We start from the raw sequence: 16,796 nt of genomic DNA on the forward strand, positions 1-16,796 counted from the left end.
GTGCCTGCTGGCTGGTTCAAGTCCCACCTCCTCCAGGACACTGACCTCCCTGGCTTCCGTACCCACAGAGACCACCCCTCTGGTCCCCACGATGTTGGTCCCAACTCCCCGAGTGGACAAGCATGGCTAAGACGGTGCGGACGGCGCAGCAGTTCATAGCTGGACACCAAGCCCTGTTCACAGAGCTCAGCAATGCTGCAAAGGGCAGGGTGGCTTCGCTTGAGAGTTCCTAGAAGTCAGGGCCTGTCCTTTATTTCCTTTGAGTCACATGCTTCATATTCTGGCTCTTTCAGAAACACTAGGGGCGGCAGGAGGCGAGGGGAGAGCTGCCCCTTGCTGGGGAGACCCTGCAGCCTCCGTGGCTCCACCACACGCCTCCGCACACGGAGAGCAGCGAGACAGTGACGCCCTTGCCATGCAGCCTGTCACCAGGGTCCTGCAGGCAGCTTTGAGGAGAACATGACGTGTGGAGAGCAGCTTGGAACCAGACCAGGGAACACCCAGAGCTGGCCAGCTCAGGAGAACACAGGCTCCGGAGCTGGTGCTGTCCCTCCAAAGTCAAGTCAGCCAGCAAGGGCGGCACAGGGCCCCATGTACCCCAGCTCCCTGCCAGCCAGTGGCCTGAAGGCTCCCCAGCCCCCAGCCAGGGGTAAGGCAGGGTGAGGAAGAGAGAAGAGACGCTCAGATGAAAACCGGATCCAAATGGGAATGTCAATTTGGCCAAAAGGCAAAACATCTGCCGTCCAACATCCAGAGACGAGATCCCCTGGCCTCTCCTGCCAATCCCCCAGGGTGGGGGGTGAAGGGGGGGATGGGACCCTCCCAGCTGGATTCCCCAACCACACCCATCCCAGGAGCCCCAAATCAGCCACGGCCACCACCCCTGGCCCCACAGTCTCCCAGGAGCTTATCCCACTGGACTAAAATGTTCACCTGGCATCCTCCCAAACCCATTTCAGGGAACATTATGCAGAAATCCTGGCCCTGGGTCAGTGGCCCCATTATTCCCCCTCCAGCCCGAAGTCCTGAACTCTACAGGCGGGCCAGGCCAGTCTCCCGCAGGCTGACCTAATCCAAGCCATCTCCCCCAGAACCAAAAGAGGTGGAGCTGTCACTCAGAGCCTCTAAAGTCAGCCCACAGCTCTGGCCTAAGAGAAATCAGGCAGCAGGGTGAATAAGAAATTGGGCCACGAGCCCATGCTAAACCCAGCGCTCTCCACATCACAGGTATTCAATACGTGTGAGTTGAAGATGATGAAATCAGAAGTGGCCCAGAAAACATGGGGCAGCTACCCGGATAGAAACCCAACCTCCTGAGTGGGGCCTATCTCCTGCCCCCTCCCAGAACCACAAAGTGTTGCTATAGTCAAGTCAGTGTCACTGACTGAGAACCATGAGGCTACCTCTCCCAGGACACTGCTTCATGGTGCTTACCAGGACCCAGCCCACTCCCAAGTATTGCCAGGATAGTAGTATCACTTTTGTGCAAAGAGCCTCCTCCAGGAAGCCCTCCGGGACCACTGTGATATAGACTGTTTGCCCTCCGTGGAATTCCTAAAGAGCAAGTCCTTTCGGGCCCAGGTCTCAGTATCCCAGCCAGACTGAAGAGCCCTCTCAGCATCCCCCCAGGGGCACCCTGGGGCCTATAGGTCCAAGGGTCACCATGACTCTGGCCAACTGTGGCAGGACCACCCACTGGGACCCCCAGTCCAGGGAGCTAGGAGAATGACCCAGGGCTTGAGGTGGGTGAGCCCCAACTCAGTCACTAAACGACTCTGGGAACTGGGCAGGGGATTCTGCCTCTCTGAACGGGTTTGTTTCCTCAGCAAACCCAGGTTAACCTCACAGTTCTTATGAGGTTTGAAGGACAACGTGTTAAAGACACCACACCTGTCCCTGCAAGAGCCCTCACAGAGGACAAACAGTCTAAGGCTTTCCTGGACTCCTGGAGGCTAGGATTTCAGAGTTGGAGCCGGGATGACCAGAGGTCCAGGCGCTAGGACAGAGAGGGGCCATCCCTGGTTAACCGGAGCCCCTGCCCCCATCCGCATCCTCCTTTCGACCTCAGCTCTCTGAAGCAGGAGGTCTCCCAGCAGAGACATTTGAAAACAGCCCTGCCTCCCAACCGGGGAAAGAGTCGAGCCCTCCCCCACCCCTCCGTGGGGCTGGGCAGACGGGCACCCAGCACCACCCAGCACCAAGGGCAGGACAACAGACCAGAAGGCGCCAGCACGTGCAAGGTTAGAAGCCAGTGTCACCTGATTTCGGAGCAGGTTAGTTTGAGCTACGAGATGAGCCTGCAGTTTGCCTTGGCACCACTGGGGGGCGGCTTTCTCAAGCAGCGAGACAGGCTAGGGGTTGGGAGGGGAGGTCAAGGCCAAGGAGAGTAGAGAGAGAGGAGGGAGATGGGGAGAGAGAAACGACACAGACATTAAACACCACATCCAAACGTCTCCAGGGCAGTGACGGAGCCCTGCCACCCTCCAGAGGGCCAGCCCCCCACAGCAGGTAAAGGCCCCTGAGGCTGAGAGAATTAAGGGGAGCCCGGAGGAAGTGGGTGAACTCCAGCTGCAAAGCAGAATATGAAAATCGTTAGCAAGGGCAGACGGACTCAGCAAGCAGGTCCTGCCCTGGGGGCGCTCACTGCGGTGGAAATGTGGGTGCACCCCCGCACCCCCACCCGACCCGGCTTGTTCCAGCTGAGACAGGTTCACGTTGGATCCGGTGATGGAATTCCACTCGGAGCACACCAGGCCAGGAGGGGCTGGGCCAGTGAAACCCAAGCCAGGCCTGCTCTCATCCTGGAAAGCGGCCTCAGGACAGGCGGAGGGGCCAGGGGACGGGCCAGGCGGGGGCCCCACCCATCAGGCCCAAGAGGGCTCCCACTCACTCGCCCTGTGACCTGTGACTCGGAACTAGTCACCGGCTGTGAATCCCGCTGCAAAGGGGGCCGAGGACCCCTGCCCTCCAGGGCGCAGTGACAAGCCTGCAGAGGGGGTGGTGGACCAGCACAGGAGGAAGGCCCCCTGGGGGCTTGGGCCCCCTGCGGAGACGCCCAAAGATTCTCCCTCAGCAGCCACCACGGCCAGCCTTACCTTAGCAATTTTGGCTTCATCCTTCTTTTTGGCGGTTTGAAGGGACTCGTAATGGTGCCGGGCACTGTCGTAGTCCACCAGCTTCCGCCCGCGCTTGGCGATACGTGACTGAAGTATGGAAGGAGGAGGCGGCTGAACAGGGCCTGGAGCCCATGCTGAGATGCTGACCCAGGCAAGTGGGCCTGGATGAACCCGGAGGGCTCAGGGCCGCCGACCCCTGAGCTGACCCCTGAGCCGACCCCAGGCTCAGCAAGTCTGTCTCACAGATGCCCGAGACACTCATGTGAACATTTCTGGCAGCAAAGAGCTCACCCCTTCAAGGCTTCTCTCCTCGTGAGCCACCCCGCCAGCCTCCCTCCTGCACTCCCTGTAAAACTCCTTCAGGAGCCTTTGCACTGTGTGGCCAGGGGCCAGCATGGAGAGTGGCCCCTCCAGAGGATGGGGCCCAGCACCACGGTCACTACCTGAGCTCTAGAGAGCTCTGCCTGTGTGTCGGGAGCACCTGGGGTCCCAGCTGCCTCCGTGGAGATCCTGACACACCAACCAGTCCTAACGCACCTGGGCCCGGCAAGGGCAGCTGGCGTTTTGAACACACGCAGTCACACAGATACATCCAGATAAGAGGCAACACACACAATGATACACACCTTCCCTTCCAAGCACACAGAGTCTCATACAGGGCATACAACGCCCAGGCCTTCCAGCCCCTTAATACACTTCATCAGCCCCAGAGTCACTCCACAGTTACACGGCCCCACACGCACATGCTCCACGAGGTCTCTTTCCATAGTCCGGAGACCCACAAGTACAGGGTTTCCAGCTCAGAAAGGCCCAGGCCTGGGGACTGGAAGGCTAGCCTCAGAGGGAGCAGCTCCTGAGGATGAACTGGGAGGCGAAGGGGAGGCCTGCCTCCAGCCCTGGGCTGCCCACACGCCCCTGCACCCCTCTCCCACTCCCGCCCCCCGACACAGGCTGCCAGGCCGCAGCAGGGCGGAGGGCCAGAGCACCGCTCACCTTGATGTCAGGGAACTGGCCCAGGTACGTGTCCATGGTCAGCAGCGCCTGGTCCACCAGCTTCTGGTGGTAATCCATCCAGAGCAGGTCATTGTTCTGCAGAAGGCGAGAGCTCAGCCGTGCACACCGGGGCGCTGGGCTGCACCAGGGCCAGCGCCCCCTCCCGGGGACCCAGGGGCCGTCGCCCCACAGCTGGGCGGCGCCTCAGAACCTCAGACTGGTGGTAGCGGTGGTGGCTTAGTTGCTAAGTCATGCGAGACTCTTGCAACCCCATGGACTATAGCCTGCCAGGCTCCCCTGTCCATGGGATCCTCCAGGCAAAAATACTGGAGTGGGTAGCCATTCCCTTCCCCGGGGGGTCTTCCCGACCCAGGAATCGAACCCGGGTCTCCTGCATTGCAGGCAGATTCTTTACCAACTGAGCGATGAGGGAAGCCCAACCTCATCTATAAAACGGGGTCACAAGTCCTGCCTTTTCACAAGGTGACCTTGAGGATGAGATACGCCCAGGACTGGTGGGGCCAGGGAGGGAGGCTTCCTGAGCCAGGCGGTACGACTCAGAGAGGAGAGATGCCGCCAGACACCACAGGAAACGCATCTCAGCGTGACGGTGTGTCAGAGGAGAAAATGACCCCCAGAGAGGGGAGGGGGCTTGCCCAAGAGCACCCGGCACGTGGGAACCGAAGGGCTGCTCCGAGAGGGTGCAGGGTGCGACGGGCGGCCAGTTGAGGTCAGAGGCCCCTCGGGGCAAGGACCAAGGCCGCTGGGCCCACACTCACCTCAGCGATTTTGCTTGCTTCATCCCTGCCAGGCCAGTCGGGCTCGTACACCTCCTGCAGACACTCGTTCAGCTTCTTGGAGGCCTCATGCATGGCTAGCGGGCAGACAGGCCACACTGCAGGCAGGGCTGGTGGTGGGGGGTGGGGGGCAGGGGGTACCCTTGCCCCCACCCCTGAAGGCCCAGGAGGTATGTGGGCATACCTGGCAGCCCTGCTCGCCTTCCCAGCTCTGCACCCATCAGCTCCATGAGGGGAAGGCCCCTCTCTGTGTCCCAGGAAGCCCACCCGTCCAGGCCGGGTCTGCCCCTTACCTTTGACCGAGGCCAGGTAAGTCCGGAGGTCCTTCTGCAGGCGGGTGCCCTCGGTCTACAAAGAGAAAGAGGAGGAGAAGGGGAGGGCCTGGAGCACAGCCCACACCTGCCCTCTGCCTCCCACACCCTGCGGACACCTGCCACGGAGGGGCTGCCCACTGCAAAGCATCAGGGGCCTACAGGAGACCACACAGGAAAACACCGTGGGTCTGGGGTACAGCGGCTACTGCCTCTCTGGCCACAGATACACACTGAGCTCCCACCCGGGGAGCCCTGTGCCTGAAGGGACATTCACCTTCTCTCCCAGGCACTATTCTCAGCCCTGGAAGGAAGGCAGCAAGACAGGGACCCTCCACCCTGGATGAGACACTGGAGCACAGCCTGTGTGTATGATGGGACCGGCGGGTGGCAAGCCTGCCCTAGGGCAACCATGAGCACAGGAAGATGATGGGGGTACAGGGACCACCCAGCACCTGGTCCTGAAAGCTTGGGTTCTGCCTGAGGCCAGTTGGCTTCCAGCGCATCCCACCAGAGACAGGCGGCCGGGGGCAGGCCTTTACAGGGTCAGGAGGGTTCTGATGGACAGAGGACGAACTGGTGGGGAGAGGAGAGATCCAGAAGGGGAGGCCTTTGAAAGGAATGCAGAGAAGGGTGGGGTCGTGTCCAGGCCTCGCAGGACACCGGCCCTGTTGAGAGGGAAGATGCAGGGGAAAGGGGAAAGGGGGGAGTGGCCCAGGGAGCGAAGCCCTCGGAGCTGGGAGGGCAGCCTCAGGGGCTTCCTGGAGCAGTAGGGCCAGCAGAGCGGTGAAAGCACAGGGGCAGCCCCAACTCCCTCTGGCATCAGCACGAGGCAGGAGCAGGAAAGCTGAGCTCCAGGTGTGAGGACGGGTGAGCTGGTTGAGGCCAGCAAGGAAAGTCTGAGACTCCCGCCAGGGAGATGCTGAAGTTTCCAGAAGCCGTGTGGAATGCAGGAGAAAGCACACACAGGCTGTGGGGCTGTGGAGACCCAGCTCTGTCCCTTACTAGCCACATGTGTGTTCAGGCACTTCAGTCGTGTCCAACTCTGTGCGACCCCATGGACTGTAGCCCGCCAGGCTCCTCTGTCAATGGAATTCTCCAGGCAAGAATACTGGAGTGGGTTGCCATTTCCTTCTACATACTAGACATGTAACCCTAAGAAAGTTCCTGAATCCCTCAGAGCCTCAGTCTCCTCATCTGTCAACCGGGTCAAATGACCCTGGCCTGGGAGACCACAGGCACATGTGCACGGAGCTGCTGCAGGGCGCCCGGCACATCGCAGGCGCCCGAAGTGGCCTCACTGTGGCCATGGAGAGCAGCCTCGGGGGGTGGGCTCTACACTGGGCACCAGATGGGTGCGGAGGGGCACACAAGGGAGCCAGCCCTCTGGAGGGCCGTGAATGGCTGAGCCTGGGGCTGACCTCCCGGGCCCCTGCCAGCCCACACCTCAGGGACACCTTGTTTGGAAGTCCCGCTCTCTGAGGGAGGCCTAAACAGACCACGGCAGCAAGCCGTAGTCCCAGGAGACCTGCGCCCCTACAGAGCTCCACCTGCCAGCCTGGAGCTCCTGCCTGAGACAAAAGTGGTCTCCACTCCGGCCAGTCAAACAATGCCCCTGCCGAGAGCAGGCCAGGATGCGGGCCCCAGGCATGGGCCCACCGCAGCACCCTCAAATCTCTCCTGCCCCCCTGCAAACAGGGCCCCTCCTCCTGGCCAGAGCCCTCTCCTGCCCTGAAGTCCTCAGAATTGGGGCAACAGTTCCTCACTGGGGCCAGAACATCCCACACATAGCCTCTCGATACCAGGCGCCACCTGAGGAAAAGGAAGCTGAGAGGCTCGCTGGCGCAGGGAGAGCTGGTGAGGACCTCCAAGGCCCGGGCACGTGGGCCGCAGTTTGCTGAATCGGTCTTGACAGGGCCAGGAACACAGGCAGCTGCCTACTCGTTACAACGAATGCAGCCGTGGGACACCACCCAGAGAGGGTTGCAGGGCATCACACTGAAAACGGAGACCCTCTCCCAAACTCCTTCAGTCCCCAGGGAGTATGCAACGCTGGCCATGTAGGAATCTCCCGAACGTCCTTGTTCAATGCTGATTAGAGTAGGAAATCAAGGCCAGCCTCCCTGGAAGCACTCACACCTCCCTGGAAGCCCATCGGGGTCACGTGTGGGCCCGAGATGGGGGCAAGAGGAAGGGTCTACCCCACTCCCCAGGTAGCCTCCCCAGTCTTAGCAATTAAGTGCTGTGGTGGTAGAGACGAGGATTTAAGTGTACCTATGATGCGATGCTCTTGTATTCATCCGATGTCAGAATCTTCCAGACCCAGCTTCTCTTCCCACCAAGCCTCATCAGCTTGCTCCCCTCCCCACTGTCCCCCAACATCTGTCTACAAGGCACCCAGAGAAAGGGGTCACCCACAGGATGGGTTGCTGTGCTTGCCCAGGCTTCAGGCTGTACCAGGGCCCCTTGTGCTTCCCAAACAAGGCCACGCTGTGAGCAGGCACACTGGGCACAGATGTGCAAGGGACGCCCGGAGCCCTGCCTCCCCTGTGCCAACTGCAGCTGGTCCCTAATGTCGACGTCCCCCCTACTGGGGCCCCCAGCCAGCTGCTTCCTCAGGCGGCCCTGGCGGCAGGCTACCCTCCACCCTGGCTCTGAGAAACATCTCTCCAGAGATCCCTGAGCTCTAACCATATGCCTTGCAGAGCAGCTGGGGGAAGGAGAAAGTTCTGGAGCCACTGCCCTCAGCCTGCTCTCCTGGCAGCCCAGGACTAACACCAGGTGTGGCCTCACAAGCCGGCCAGCAGGCACTCCACACCCCCCACACCTCCCTCCAAAGGCTGTCCCCCAACTCCCTGACATCAGCCCCCATCTTCCCGGGAAGCGCTCCCTGCATGGACCCCTCTGGCTCCAGCCAGACTCCGGCACCTCCATAGTCAGTGCCAGAGGATCTCCACGTGAGAGCCGGGGATGCCCACTTGGAGGAGAGCCCTGGGTGGGCCCTGAAGAATGAGAAGGAACCAGACCTGCCCTATCTCACTGACAAATAGCAACTCTGAGCCCTGGGGAGCCAGGTCCAAGCGGTCCCCTAGGAGGAAGAGGCTGGGCCATCTGGAGGACCCAGAATGGCTCCCAAGAATCTGAGCTGGATTTAAAGCACTTGGGTAGGTGAGAGTGTGAGTGAGCCCTTCAGGGCCTCACAGAGAGGACAAGACCAGGGATGCCAGACCTGAAGTTGAGTGGGCTCAGAGGGGCCATGTAAACTGGGTCCCTGTGAAAGCAGGCAACAGCAAGGCGACCCACCTCCTCTCCTAGGGCCCACCCCCAGAAGAAGGGCTGGGGGACGCGTGTCCTTGAAGCCCAAACTCCCGCCATCCCTGGCCCCGACTAGCGCTGGCCCACTAGGCTTGGTGTTTCCAGGTGAAGAGCAGGGCTCCCCATGCTCAAGCTCACCTCGCCTTTCCCAGGGCTCCCCACGCCCCGCAGCTTTCTGAATTCACTTCCCTGAGAAGAGTGATCCTCACTTAGCAACCCTTTCTAAATCCTGAACCTCACCCCAGGCCCCAGACACCCCCACACACCAACCAAATCCAGAACTGTCCAGTTGCCCTAACTCCTAAGGGAGGGTTACCCTGAACCTCAAACGAGACCTCATATTTGCCCACTCCTGCTTCTGCCCTCGGCCCCTGAGAAGCTGACCACACCACCCAGAGCACCAGCTCAAATGACCACCGTATCCACAGCCAGCGAGCCCAAAGCACTGGCTATCTTTAGCCCTAGCTTCACTCCCCAGCCGCTCTGGGCAAGGATCAGTGACTGCCTGCCAAAAGCCAGGGGGCCGGAGGGGACTTCAGTGTTCTTCAAGCCTCCACTTTGAAGGTGAGAAAACTGAGGCCCAAGGGGCGAGCGGTCACCCAGAGCCAAACAAGCAGTCTCTGCTACGGGCTTTGAAACACCTCCCATTACTGGCCTCGGGGGACAAGTAGCCATGGGGGCTTCCAACCCTGCTCTGAGGAACCCCTCAGTTGAGCTTCTCTGGCAGGTGAGGGCAACTTGGCCCTGGGCCCTCTCCCAGCATGTTCCCCTACCCTCTCCCAGCACGCACACTTGCCCTATCCCAGCATGCCCTCTGATCCTCTCCCAGCATGCTCCCCGGCCTTCTCCTAGCATGTTCCCCGGCCTTCTCCCAGCATGCTCCCCGACCCTCTCCCAGCATGCTCCCTGGCCTTCTCCCAGCATGCTCCCCGGCCTTCTCCTAGCATGCTCCCCAGCCTTCCTACCATCATGCTCTCCGGCCCTCTCCCAGCTGTCCCCAGCCACGGGCCAGTGGGCTGTCAGTTTTTCAAAGGAGGCCCCTTCTCCCAGGGGTTCCCTTCCAGACACAGAAGCATTGGTGGGTATCTTCTGTGCTTTCTGAGGCCTCAGATGTGGACCAGGAGTAGGAAGAGGTCTGGTCCCTCCCAGCACCCAGTGTAGGCCCACCAGCCCCTTTCCTAGCAAAGCTTAGATCTTGACCTCACTGCCAACACCCATGCCCATTCCTGTGGCCTCTTCTGACCTCCATTCCTGTCTTTCACTCACTGGGACTGGTCTGCAGAAGCCACAGAGCCGTGGCCCAGCTCTCTGTCCCTGCTTCCTTGGCCTTTCCCCGGGAGGAGACAAACACCAGAGTCATTTCACTCCCAACTTCTACTATCTTCAGATACAGTCAGCAAAATGGCTTATTCTAGACTTAGCACATCTGAGGGGGGAATGTCTCGGGTACAACCCAGTCAAGGTATTTAGGGCCCTTTGGGGTCAGGATGTCCTCCCTTGGATATAACCACTGCCCCCAGGCTGTCCACATAATTAAGGCCCTTCTGTCACCAGCCCTTTGTCTATAAAAGGAAATGCTAAGGATGCTGCTTAACTCACTTGCAGTTTTTAGAACCAGAGAAGTATGAGTCTGAATCCACTCCCAAAGCTGCAAGGCCTTGGGCAGATTAACCAACTTCTCTAAGCCTCAACTGCTTCATCTATGAAAGGGAAACTGATACCAGTTGACTTACAGGGGTGTCAGAGGGATCCGCAAGCCATCTACAAATGGCCCGGCCTGGAGCCTGCCACTCGGCCAAGCACAGTCGACACTCAGCGGGTGCCCAATGAAACCCAGTCTGCTCCGCTCCCGTGTTAAACCTTGCAGATGCCACTCTCCTCACAGGACACTTCGAGAGAGCCCACCTGCCTGGACATTCAAGGTTGTCCAGAATCTGGCCATGATCTGACGCTCGCTCCCACTCCCACCCCGCCCCAACCTTACATCTTACCTAAAGTAAACCCCCACACTCTCCCCCTTCCCCTAGTCCATAGCCAGCGCCAGTGCCCCCTCCTCCAAGAAGTCTTCCATGACTCACCAGCCCGCACTGATTCCCTCTCAAGCTCCTCTACTCCACAAATTCATCTCTTGACATGTCCCACCTGGCAGCCACAGTTCCATCTTCACAAGCTCCCGAAGGCCAAGGGCCACCCATACTCACCAACTGCTTGTTGAAATTCTGGACACACTGCTCAAACTGCTCATCCTTCGTCTCATCCGCCTTCCCCAGTTTCTGGAGGACCTTCCAAGGCAGAGGGAGAAGGGAAGAATGTTACACTGAGAAGGAAAGTGGCCAAACCAAGAGCACCAGGTCACCAACATCACAGACTCCTCTCCACCCCAGCGGGGTTCTGGGAGGCCCACGGCCAGGATCACCCAGCCCAGGCCACTGGGACCACCAGAGGGCTTGTGGTTGCTGTGACCCCCAAGGGCAGCACTGAGATCTCTCCCTCCTCTCCTCAGGGCTCACCCATCTGTTAAGAGGGGGCGCGCAGGACAGGCTTGCTGTAGTGACGGAAACCAGGAGTACGAGGGGTTGGGTGCCCCTCCCAGCTGGTAACACACCACAGCCCTGGCTGCTACACTCCAACCTGGCAACTGAAAAGTGAGCCAAACACCAGGGGGCCGGCAGGGGCGGCCCCACCTCCCCACACGACTCCATTTCTTGGGCCCACTGCTAGCGAATCCCAGAGGGAGGTAATCACTCCAGGACCAGGATGGGCGGGAGGGCTGGTGGAGGGTCACTAGCAGTTAGCTTCCTATTCTAGCCCGTATCTAGACGCCCTCCCACCCCCTGGCACGCACACCAGCACACACACATTCACGCACACAGAGGCACCCAAGAGCATGCACACACGGGCTCACAGACACACACCCTATCCCGACATCTCAGAGGCTGACTCTCCCCTCGGTGAGTCACGGCTGTCCCTTCTTGGTGGGGCCAAAGAGAGGACGTGGCAGGCACAGGTGGGAGATGAGTGGGTGAAGGCAGAGAGAGACCCAGAGTCTGGAGAGGGAGAAAGCTCTAGAAAAAGAAGAAGGTGGACCGGGAGCCTGAAAGCCCCGAGCAGAAGGGCTGGCCCACCAGGTCCTCCCAGACTCCCAGCTCCCAGCTCCACTGCCTCCAACTCCAGAGTTCTCTATGGTCAGAGAGAGAGGGAATGCAAGAGGCAAGGATGGGTGAGGGCAACAGGGGGAGAGCAGAGAAAAATAAGAGGTGGGGCACAGATTAGGCAGGGAGAGGGTGAAGCGTGCAGGGAGAGGGGGGGCAGAGGCTCCCCTCCACAGGCCTGGGCAGGCACGTCCGCAGGAAGCAGAAGGGACAACATGGAGATGAAGGTCGGCACAGAGCGACCCAACCAGCAAGAGTAAGAAGGAAGCAGGTGGCTCCGGTCAGGGGCGGCAGGGGGAGGACAGAAACAGGTGAGCCCCCAGCAGGGGTGAGCTCAGACGGGGTTGGAACGCCAGGTCAGGATCCTGGACGGAGGAACGCCCAGTCTCAGAACAGAGCCGGGACCCCCCCGAACCCCGACTGACCCTAGGATGGCCTGCGCTGCCCTGCTCCCCTCCCGCACCTGCCCAGGAGCCACAGTGGGCCAGTCAGCTCTCTGACCCTCTCTCTCATCATGTAACGAATTCGGCCATCTCTTGCCAGGCACTTGCTCTGTGCCCTGGGCATCTCTGCTGGGGAAGCAGATCAATCAGACAAGGGTCCATTCCCAAGACAGAGGGAAGTACATGAGACTGTGGGAGCCCAGGATGGAGATCGTATCCAGCCTGGGTAATCAAGGAAAACTTCCTGGGAGAAGTGGCAGCTCAAACTGAGAGGAGCGCTGGCCACAGGAGGACCAGAAAGAGGTCCATCGTCAGGGAATTTCAAGACGCTCAAGGTGGCCAGAGGTCGCAAAGGATAGAGAGGAAAGGAGGCGGGGAGCGGTGCACATTGGGGAGTGGCCCCCAGTAACGCTGCCAGGACACTGTCCCTCAGGCAAGGGCAACCGGATGCCAAGCCTGACAGTGAGTGAGGAGGAAAGCAAAACCAAACCACGAGCAAGAAGACGGGCCCTTCCCTCAGTCCAGGCTCCCCCTTCCCTTGGCAGCCCCGTGGGGACAGGGTGGAGCTTCGGGGGTGCCTGGCCCACTTGACCCTGAGCACGGGCAGGTGGCTCACCCCCATCCACGCCAAGGAGAGAAATGGACCGCCAGGTGGGAAAGAAAGAACTTCCAAAAGCCAGCACGGCCCACCGGAGCAAACCAGAGGCTCCTAGGGAGCAGGACCAGAGCCTGGCCGGCCCTCAGGCAGGAGGACTGGGAGGTGACGCTATCTACCCACTGCCCCTCCTTCTCCCTGCAGAGATGCTCGCGATCAGACGAACTGCCAGTCCCCTCCCCGCCATCGGGGTCCTGAGGAGGCCAAGGCCCCAGGTATCCACACCTGGCTCCAGGCATCAAACACAGCCGCGTGGTTCACCAGCCAGCTGTAGCCACCAGTGAGACCTTCAGGCCTTGAGAAAGAGGCCAGCCATGGTGACAGGCAGTTAGAAGAACCCTGAGAAAAGGGACTCTTACCGTCTCTCTGAATCTCAAGCATCTTGTCAAGAAACAGAACATTAGCACCCACCTTAAGGCTCACGTGAAACACGTCTCCATGTCTAGCCTATAACAGGTACTCAAGTACAGGGCTTTCAGAGCTGTCTCTACACAGCTGAGTGCTGGGCCTGACATGAACCCACCCTCCTAGTCCAGATGGATGGCACCCCAAGATGCCAGACAGAAGGCAAGTACGCACACTCTGTACTCAAATACACAGGCAGGCAGGTGCACACAGCCGACTCCTGTTCATCCTTCAACACCTCGCTCAGGCGACACGTCCTCTGCGAAGCTGCCCTCCCCCTCCTCCCCCAACTCTACCACTTAGGGCCTGGGTCCAGCTCTCCTCATTGCCTGGGGGTCTGCCTCTGGCCCCACCCAAGCCTGCACAACCTGAGGTCGAGGCCAGTGTCCAGCCTTCCTGCTTCCCCAGCTCACCAACAGGGCTGACCCCGGGGCCGACACACAACACGTTCTCATCTGAGCTATGAACTTTGAGGTCAGAGTCACGACCAAAACAAAAGAGCCCGTCTCTCAGTTTCCTGTTACGTAAAATGAGAGGGTCTATATGGAGAACACTCGACCTGACACGCAGAGAGCTCACCACGAAGGTAGCCATTAGAATCAGGGGCTAGACCTGGCATTCACAGGAATCTGAGGCCTGGTCTCAAGGAATCAGTTGGCTCCAGTGGGTCCCACTGGGCCTGCAGGATGCTGCAGAGGGGGATGGCCAGTACGGCTCTGTGTGAGCTCCAGCCAGCTGCTCACCTCGCCTCTGATAGCTCAGTGCCCGCCTGTGACACGGGGGTGACCACTGTGCCCACGGCACGGGGAGGCTCAGTGCGTGTGTCTTGTTTCCTCCTCACTGTACCTGCCTCGCGCCACAGAAAGGAGGAGGAGGGCACACACCCTGCGGCCCTGTCCTCGGGGAAGCTCCCAGTGCGGCTACGGGGAGAAACAAGCTGGGCACCACCCACCCCAGGACAGAGGCCGGGACTAAACTTGGTGCAGTGAAGCCCCACAGCCCCGACGGCTGCGTGTTTCCCACCCTCAGAGCGCGGCTCCTGCTGCACCTCAGACACAGGGAAAGAGGCCTTTCCCACTGGCCCCGGGGGCACCCGGACCACAGCCTATCCTGCCCTGCCACCTAACAGTTGCTGAGCCCTGCGTGATCTGTCCCCACACTCACAGACCCCAGGGCAGCTCTGTCCAGCTGCCACCAGGGCCCTCACCTGGGACACACACACACACGCTCAGAGCCCTCGCCACGCCAAGAGGGGAGCCCTAGTCACAGGCCTGGGGGACACAAAGGCCATGCTCAGTGCGTGGGGCCACCCTGCGTGGGGCTCGGCCAGCCACTGCAGGCAGCAGGCGGGCCGCCGGGGCTCAGGGGATGCCTGGCGGCTGAGCCAGGTATCAGAGGCCGGGCAGGAGTCAGGTGAGGAGGGGCCTGGAGGCAGTAGGCTTCCTGATCCCTGCCTCCGGCTACAGAGATCTGTGGGGGCAGGGCAGACACCCCTAAGTCACACTAGTCTCACTTGTCTCCCTCGTAATAAACAAAGGGACAGTGTGACAGGGGACGGGTCACAGCCCCACCACACCGAGGTGGGAGCTGCTCAGCCCCAGCCCAGCACAGTCCAGGAAGCCTTTTTGGTGGCCCTGCTCCTCTCAACACATCCTCAGTGCAACAACGGCCGAGAGGGCCTGAAAACCTCGGTATGACCAATCCCCAGCAGCACCGAGTGAGGGGAGCTGGTGGCAGAATGAGCCCCCTCCTGACAACATCTGCGGGCCGGCCTGTCAGAGGCTGGGCTGTGACTCAGGGCCAGGGGGCCCTCCCGGGGCAGGGCAGGAGGCCCACAGGACATGGCTGAGCACCTCTGAGTACCAGGGCTCAGGGACAGCTTCCTGCGTGCCCCTCCCCAGCCTCTCCCACAGCCCACAGGCCTCGGCTGCGGGGTCTTTCCAGGCCCGCTCCTCTGCTCCTGGCCAGCCAGTGAGCCAGAGGACAGGCCACCCATGGGAACAGCTTCCACACAGCTGTGCTGCGCACCCGACCACCAAACCCAGAAAGGGCGCCCAGGGCTAGTGTCCTTCGAAACAGGGGCAAGTTATCACTCACTGCTCACCCAGCACAGCACTTTACAGACCCCACACACCCCTCCTCCCAGCTACGGTCTCTACCTTCGTGGGACAGACGACAGGCAAATCAGGACACCTAGGGTCTCACACTCAGGAGCAGGCAAAGGGCTTCTCCCAAGCTCCAGACTGGAAGAAGGGCACCCAAACTGGAGGTGGGGGGGCACCCAGCAGACCTGGCCCTCTCCACGCCACCCCAGCTGGGCCAGCAAGGGTAGGGGAGCACGCCCACAGGCCTTCAACCCTAGGCTGACCCCAGGAGCCCTCTGGGACCCCTCTTTGCCCTCAGAGCATGGCCAGCCCCCTACCTGTGTGGGAACACACGCCCACATCTGGGCATGTGGCACAAGGTAAGAATAATCACTTTCTAGAAGCCAAGGTTGGGGAAAAGAGCTGAGCCTGGAGGCCCAGGAGAGAAGCCCCGGTCCCCAGGCTCTGGGCCAGACAGGAAAAGCTCTTCTAGCGACCAGCAGAGATGAAGGACCACCCCCCATCCAGAGCATCCCCAGCACCCCCGTCCACACTCTTTCTCACACACACACAGACAGCTCCCCCGGCACCCACCACCCAGCGGCTGAGACCCCAGGGGGCCTTCACCTTCCTCATCATCTCCAGGCACTCCAAGGCCACGGCCTCAGTCGAGGTTGGTCGCAGAATGAGCTGTGCCGGGCGGCTGGGCGTCACTATCGTACTTCCTCCTCCCCCGCCGACAAAGCCTGCGGTCGGGACCACAGCAACAGGATGCACGCCCTCACAGGCTCACAGAGGCTCCCAGGTGGGCAGGGGCGCACGGACAGACACACAGACTGTCTGGGTGATGGGTGGGCAGGTGGAAGGCTAGCCTTTCCCATGGGTCACACAGCTGGGATCCATTTGGAGGGAGACACCTCAAGAGGCAAGAAGGGGCCATGAGAATTGGACCAAAGGCCACCTGGTGACTGGAGCTGTCCCCTCCCCTGGTAGACATGCCAGGGTAAGACACTCCGCCGCAAGTGCCCACGGCCTCAGGGTCTCTGGCTCACTCCCTGACATCTGAGGGGTCCCCCTGTCTCCTGCCCACCTGCTTGACCCTCCCGCCCACACACAGAGTATCAGCCTTGCCCGAGAGCTATGCTCACAACTGGTCTCACGGTCCTCCTGCCCAGATGGTGCCCAGGCACCTGGCCCCCGTGATGGACACTCAGTCCCACACTCCTCCCAGCTTCCCAATAACCCAGGAGCCAGTCGGGCAGGGCCTCAGCAAAGCCAGGAGAGAGTAGGGAGCGTTAAGCCCCAGCCCACCAGGCACTGCCACATTGCATAGGCCCCCTCCCCAACTTCTAGTCTCAAATTTAAACCCTATACACTGCAAAAGAAGTTGGAAGAATAGTACGATAGACTGCCATCTGTCCTGCCCTCAACTCACCAACTGTCACCAGGAGGCCACCTTTACTTTTTCTCTATTTAAATAGTCTGGTTCGTTTGTTTATATGTGAGCCCAACCCCTGGAAAGGAG

At 60.4% G+C, this 16,796-nt stretch overlaps 1 protein-coding gene across 19 annotated transcripts in view; it reads right to left on the reverse strand.

Moving 5' to 3' along the window:
- Positions 1–16,796, reverse strand: part of BIN1 (bridging integrator 1) — a 55,238-nt gene that overhangs the window by 15,844 nt on the left and 22,598 nt on the right. For 10 of the 19 annotated variants that reach the window (XM_018065692.1, XM_018065679.1, XM_018065712.1 and 7 more), the window contains exons 2-6: positions 10,734–10,814; positions 5,200–5,254; positions 4,889–4,983; positions 4,110–4,205; positions 3,096–3,203 (exon numbers count right to left, since the gene is read on the reverse strand). In XM_018065692.1, coding sequence (XP_017921181.1) covers positions 3,096–3,203; positions 4,110–4,205; positions 4,889–4,983; positions 5,200–5,254; positions 10,734–10,814 — 435 coding nt within the window. Of the gene's footprint in view, positions 1–2,258; positions 2,352–3,095; positions 3,204–4,109; positions 4,206–4,888; positions 4,984–5,199; positions 5,255–10,733; positions 10,815–16,796 lie in introns of all 19 variants that reach the window. The other 9 variants (XM_018065672.1, XM_018065669.1, XM_018065687.1 and 6 more) reach the window with 1 other exon arrangement.

Source organism: Capra hircus, chromosome 2, assembly GCF_001704415.2.
Source record: "Capra hircus breed San Clemente chromosome 2, ASM170441v1, whole genome shotgun sequence".
Lineage (NCBI taxonomy): Eukaryota > Metazoa > Chordata > Mammalia > Artiodactyla > Bovidae > Capra > Capra hircus.